We start from the raw sequence: 6,000 nt of genomic DNA on the forward strand, positions 1-6,000 counted from the left end.
CTCCGACCAGGTCCAGGACAAAACCAAGTAATCTCATTCCAAGAAAAGGACAGAAATCATGTTGGAAAACAGATATAAGGGGATAGAAGACACAGTATGTACCCCCTGCCCACTATGGGAGGTCAGGAACCCCACCCAGTCTGGCTTATATAATTTATAACCGACGTGTCCATATTATATGCAGGTCTGACATCCAAACTCACTTATGAGGCCTAGTTTAATAATGTTGTAATGGACAATATTTTGCGTCATTCTTTTTTTTTAAAGATTTCCATTACAACAATGAGCCCGTAACGAACTGGGTAATCAGACCTACAGATCAATGCACGTGTGCGCTTGGCTAAGAAACTCACAGCATTGCCATCCGGAAATAAAACGGACCATCACACAAAACTATGTGTAAGTAATCTTGAACCTTTATAGTCTGGTTAATAGATAAATAGAATGAAGTTGACGTCACTCGGGTGTTTGTTATTGGGGGGTTTTTCTGCCATCCATGTTTAAGAGTAATTCTCACTTAACTGTATTATCCAGACTATAAACGTTAGTGGTTACACATAGTTTTTGTGTGTTAGTCCGTTCTATTTCTGGATGGCAATGTCGTGAGCTTCTTAGCCAAGCGCATACTATATATACAGTTTAGTGAGAATTACTCATAAACATGAATGGCAAAAAAAACAACCAATAACAAAGACCTTAGTGACGTCATCTTCAGTCTATCTATAATATTTTACTTTTTTTTAATGACATTGAAAGATTAAATATTATATGTGACCTCTCGTCTCAAAACGGTATTATCTCGGGATAGACCAGATGACAAAAAGTCAAATTATAGTTAAACTGGTCAAAATTATGAAACGTTGGTATTTAGCACAGTTAAATATGATATTCCTGCTCCTCTATAAAGCATATAAACTCAACTTAAGCATATTTCTGGCTACAAATTCCATTTTCAGCGTCTTAATCATCCCGAATTAATACCGTTTTGAGACGAGTCACATATGCACTAAAGAAAAAAAGAAAAGAAAACAGTTTTAATTCGGTAAAACTCAGCGTAAAGCTGTGTATTATAATATATATATTGTTATGACATTAATGGTTCCTTCATTATTGTCAATATCACAAGTGCTTCTTTCTTCTCAATTCCATCAAAACGTCTTGGGCTATTAATGATGTCCATTATACAACGTCTCATATCGAACTAGAAGAATAAACAATATTATTATCTGTTACTGTTAGTTTTGTTTTGTTGTTGTTGTTGTTGTTGTTTTTGTTGTTGTTGTTGTTTTTATGACAATATTTGTAGTATTTAAAAATCGCATTTTTCCAGTACGGTGGCCCAAGAAGTGTATGTAAAGTCGCCACCTTTATTCCAAGGTGCCTCTTTGTCTCCAATCACCTTTCGACTTGTGTAATCGGGCAGGAAGTGGTAGCCGCGATAGTTCTTCCGGTTGATGGCATTGGGGCAAGCGATATCACGCTCCGGGAATCGAACCTGCTCCAGCTGCTCCGCGGGCCACTTCCGGCGGACCATCTGTCCAGGCGGCATGAATCGCTCAAAATGAGTCCAGTCTCCGCCGGCCTCTTTCGGATCGAAGTAGAGAGTATGGTGAGGCAGGGGCCACGAGCCTTCAGACCAGCGAGGATTCCCGGCTTTTGCATCCTTGCCGTCGCGTTTGTCCTTGAGGTCGAGAATGGGCGACAGACGTCTGGGTGGAAGAGAGAACGGACCGAAGTATCCTGGCACGCTAGGAGGCCACCCTTTCTGAGTGGCCATGAAGGATCCTCCCATTCTGGACAGGGGAGGTCGCTCTTCTAACCTGGTAGGTGTGTCCACTGGAGGTGGGTATCGGGCGGTGTTGAAGTGGGACATTGTTAAATTAAAGTTGTTTCAAAACGGAACGACGAGGTGTTGAATTTAAATGATGACGGGCGTTTCCAACTGGAGAAGAGGATAGGAGATGTTATTTTTCTTAGAGTTTTGTTGAGGTTGTTGTTGATGTCACGTGTGGAGGAGTGTGATAAAACCAGATTCCCAAAAATGTGATGGCTCTCAGTTATTTACCCGCACCGGGATATACCTGGAATGAAAATATTAAAGGGATTGAATTGTCTCATTTCAGAAGCAGTTTGTGTTTAAATCAAAATTTTATAATTCATCTCATAGTCTTAATGATAAGATGATTAAGAAATCAAAAGATGTTTTCAATACTTCAGTACAAAAGCATCAACTTTTTGGGGTTCTTTTCATGCGATGTTCGAAAGCAATTGTTCTTTGTTATTATTATTTTTATTATTATATTGTCATCAATTGACAGATTTTAGATACTTTTAAAATGCAATATAGAAGAAAATAAAAATTTAATAGAATTGCTATATTATAACAAAGCTGGTTTCTAGAGTTTTGAATGTGAATCGTGCTTTTTTAATAGAACTGTTCACCAGATAGAGCTCAATTAATTATTTTCTCTTCGACATATTCTGTAGATTTGTCTGTTTGACAAGATAGTAAATGTTAAATGTTTGTCAAGTAAATAATGCTTTCGTACTTGTAATGAAAACGTTAAAAAGGGTTTTCGTACCTGAATGTGTTGCTTTTCTCTGTTCTTGCCACCATCTTCTTGTCCTTTGTGTTAGTCTCTTCTGGTGATGGTCGCAACTTAGTTCTCACTCTCATTGCATCTGTGGTGTGTGTGTTTAACGATAGTAGCGAAGCGACATCCTATTAATTTCTTCTCCTTCTCTTAACAAATTATCTTATTCTGAATTATTTAATCAATTCATTGTTATGTTGAAGATTGCAGAATTTTGCTCATGTTGATGTTTTCTATCTAATTAAAATCCTTTGCAATACATCTTCTTTTTTCTTTTTTTTCTTTTTTTTTGTTTATTTTGTTCTTTTACGTCGCGGTCGGAAATTTGATCTTGTGATTTGTGTGTGCTTTGTGTACTTCTTTATAAGACAGACACAAAATTTGATGACGCTAAAGAGCACATTGAAAACTGGTACGCAGAGACATGAGAATGAGAAATGAATATAAAGTAGCTTGTAAAAGTAGGCAAAATATACAGTGTTATCATCCCTAAATCGAAGCATATTGTGCTGAAATTGTTGAGTAAATCAGCAAGAAGGAAAACAACTCTCTCATCTACCTCTATATCAATCTTTCTATCTATCCATCCGTCTATCTACTAATCTATCTAGTTAGCTAGCTGGCTAAAGCTAGATAGCTACCTGTTCTCTCTCTCTCTCTCTCTCTCTCTCTCTCTCTCTCTCTCTCTCTTATTATTATATATATATATATATATATATATATATATATATATATATATATATATATATATTAGGGAAAATTATCTAAATGGTTGGTAAGATAAGGGCTAAGAGAAAGATATGTAAAGGTGTATATGGGACAATGCCTCGAGGCAGGCTAGATTTGGGGGGAGGTGGCTTGTTTTTCTCGTATTTATCTGACATTGTTTTTATATATACACATCTAATCAGATGTCTTTATCTTAAACCGATGCCTGTTCTCTAATAATTTGCCATTTATTATCCTCATATTTTCTGAACGAATCTTCAACTTCATTTGGTTCCGACAGTGATACATTATTACCTCGTCTCAACTACACATCACTAAAACATCTAATTAAGAAGATCAAGTATACACAGATAATAAAATAACAAATTTATGGGTGTTTCTTTTTTACGAAACCCACCGAAACCCGCCGAAACCCAGTTCCAGGTACACTCCCCAATAGTGTACACTTCCCTGAGCCCCAGGTTCACTCCCCGCTGCTGCCTACTTTCCATAACTTTGTCGGGTTTTGTCGGGTTTTGTCGGGTTTTATTGGGTTTCGGCGGGTTTCGTTAAAAGGCAACACAGCAAATTTATACAAATAATTATTTTAAAAGGGTAATCACCGACGTATATATATACGCAGGTCTTATAACCAAACATAATTATGGGCCTGGTTTAAAATTGTTGTAATGAACAATAATTTGTATCATTTTTTAAAAAAAGTTCTATTTCACCAATGAGCCCATAATGAGTTATTGGGTTATCAGACCTGCAAATAAGTACACGTTGGTAAAAACAAAACATTGTCCACGTCACCAATCGTCTTTATAGAAATTCTATCCAATTGTAAGATGTTCTACTGATTGTTTGAGAGTGTTGACCTATTTTCTGTCTAAATGTTACTTAGCAAGTTTTGAAGGCCATCTATGTACTCATATCGACGTGTACATACATGCAGGTCTCTCATCCGAACCCGCTTATGGGCCAAGTTAACATTGTTGTAATGGACAAAATGTTGAAATGGGGGCGAAGTGGCCGAGTGGTTAAGGCATTGCACTGTGACCCGGAAGGCCCAGTGTTCGAGCCCTCCTTCCGGCACTTTCGTTTCGTTTTATTTTTCCTTGGGCAAGATTATTAACCTTCAATTTTCTCACATTGGACAACATGTGGATGATTCCTGTTGACATCAGACATCCTGTTTGATGGACTATCTATATTCCTTCATGGATTGCTTATCTTAATATATTATGGTGTCGTGGCGGAAGGGCATTTTTTTTTTTAATTTAACGGACAATACTGTGCGTCTTTTGTTTGTTTTTTAATTCCCATTACAACAATGAGCCCATAATGAATTAGGTTGTTAGACCTACAAATAAGTGCACGTTGACTTATATGCATTCCAGTTACAGCCCAAAGTTGGATAGACTTTTTTAAAGACGATTATTGATGTGGACAACCCTGATATAAACAATGCAATCATAAATGTTTACATATCTACAGAAATTATATAGAATTATCAACAATCGATAAATCATGTGATCAAAGACTGGGAAAACAAAATGGCTGAAAATAGATCGTTCCAAATTATGGAAACGAACACAAAAGCAGATGATTACGTCATGGCCATAACCACCTTCATAACATGCCTCATACCCAAACCCATCAGCCCCACAGAGCATAAGCATTACTCACAGCTTGACATAGGCTGTCAAAGATAATAATAATAATATATATTTAGGGAATGCGTTTGTCACAGATTATGTCCCTTTGCTGTGGACACACAAAAAAAAAAGAGGAAAGAAAACTCGCACGAAACCATATTTATAAGCGCTTGAGGATTTTTACGGGGGGGGGGGGGGGGGTTCCCGATAGCGCTTTACAAGGGGTCACTGGCCAACAGCAACATTTAACATGTAGGACGGGTTGAGCACTCGCTTCACACGCAAAGGGACCTAGATCGATCCCGGGTGCAGTCGAGATTATTTTCTCCACCCAGCAGTGATTGATTGGGTAGCTGGGTCTGTTAGATCTGGCGGAATATATGTACTTTGCGATAGACTAGCATCCTATCCAAAGGATAGCAAGCAATATTGTTCTCCGTTTCACGCGATAGAAACCGGGATAAACTCCGACTCCATGGGCCCCAATGGCTCTGAAGGAAGGAAGGAAGGAGGAATTCTGTTTGTAAACAAAACTCACACATTTTTATTAAAACCAAAAACTTCAACATCAGTTCCTCAGTGAGATTCATAAATAATTATTATGTGGTCATCAATCAAGAAACTGAATAGAGGTAACGATAATGCGATGTCACATTACTGGTTCCAATCTACTTGGAAGTGTCATATACCTTGTGCAACTGATTTTCTGGTCACAGAGTGATGACATCTTATCTTAATATATGTTATCGACAAGCGTGGCAATGCATGCAACTCCTCTCATTACTGTGTCAAAATGTTGTGATTACTGCTCATTAAGTATGTTCTGTGGTTGATTGATCGGCTGTTTGGCATGTTATAAAGATGGCTATGGTTATGACTAATCTTGATTTCAAAGTGTATTTATTCACAAGTCTTATAATTCAATATCAACTTACTTTAAGAATCAGTTTGTTTGTTTTGTTTGTTTTGCGTTTTTTTTTTTTTTCATCAAAAAAAAACTTGAGCTTTTATATAGCGTAATATCCACTAAAAGTGCT

At 37.3% G+C, this 6,000-nt stretch overlaps 2 protein-coding genes across 9 annotated transcripts in view; both read right to left on the minus strand.

Moving 5' to 3' along the window:
- LOC144978146 (uncharacterized) overlaps nucleotides 1–6,000 on the minus strand; it is an 87,567-nt gene that overhangs the window by 48,409 nt on the left and 33,158 nt on the right. The gene's annotated exons all lie outside the window — the stretch shown is intronic.
- LOC144978148 (uncharacterized) overlaps nucleotides 1,033–6,000 on the minus strand; it is a 5,822-nt gene continuing 854 nt past the window's right edge. The window contains exons 2-3 of one of the 2 annotated variants that reach the window (XM_078923819.1): nucleotides 2,583–2,682; nucleotides 1,033–2,081 (exon numbers count right to left, since the gene is read on the minus strand). In XM_078923819.1, the coding sequence (XP_078779945.1) occupies nucleotides 1,310–1,873 (564 nt within the window). In that variant the 5' untranslated portion in view covers nucleotides 1,874–2,081; nucleotides 2,583–2,682 and the 3' untranslated portion in view covers nucleotides 1,033–1,309. The remainder of the gene's footprint in view (nucleotides 2,082–2,582; nucleotides 2,683–6,000) is intronic. The other variant, XM_078923818.1, reaches the window with a different exon arrangement.

The sequence above is a fragment of the Berghia stephanieae genome, chromosome 8 (assembly GCF_034508935.2).
Source record: "Berghia stephanieae isolate SIO BIC M18660-M18661 chromosome 8, UCSD_Bste_1.3, whole genome shotgun sequence".
Classification (NCBI taxonomy): Eukaryota; Metazoa; Mollusca; class Gastropoda; order Nudibranchia; family Aeolidiidae; genus Berghia; species Berghia stephanieae.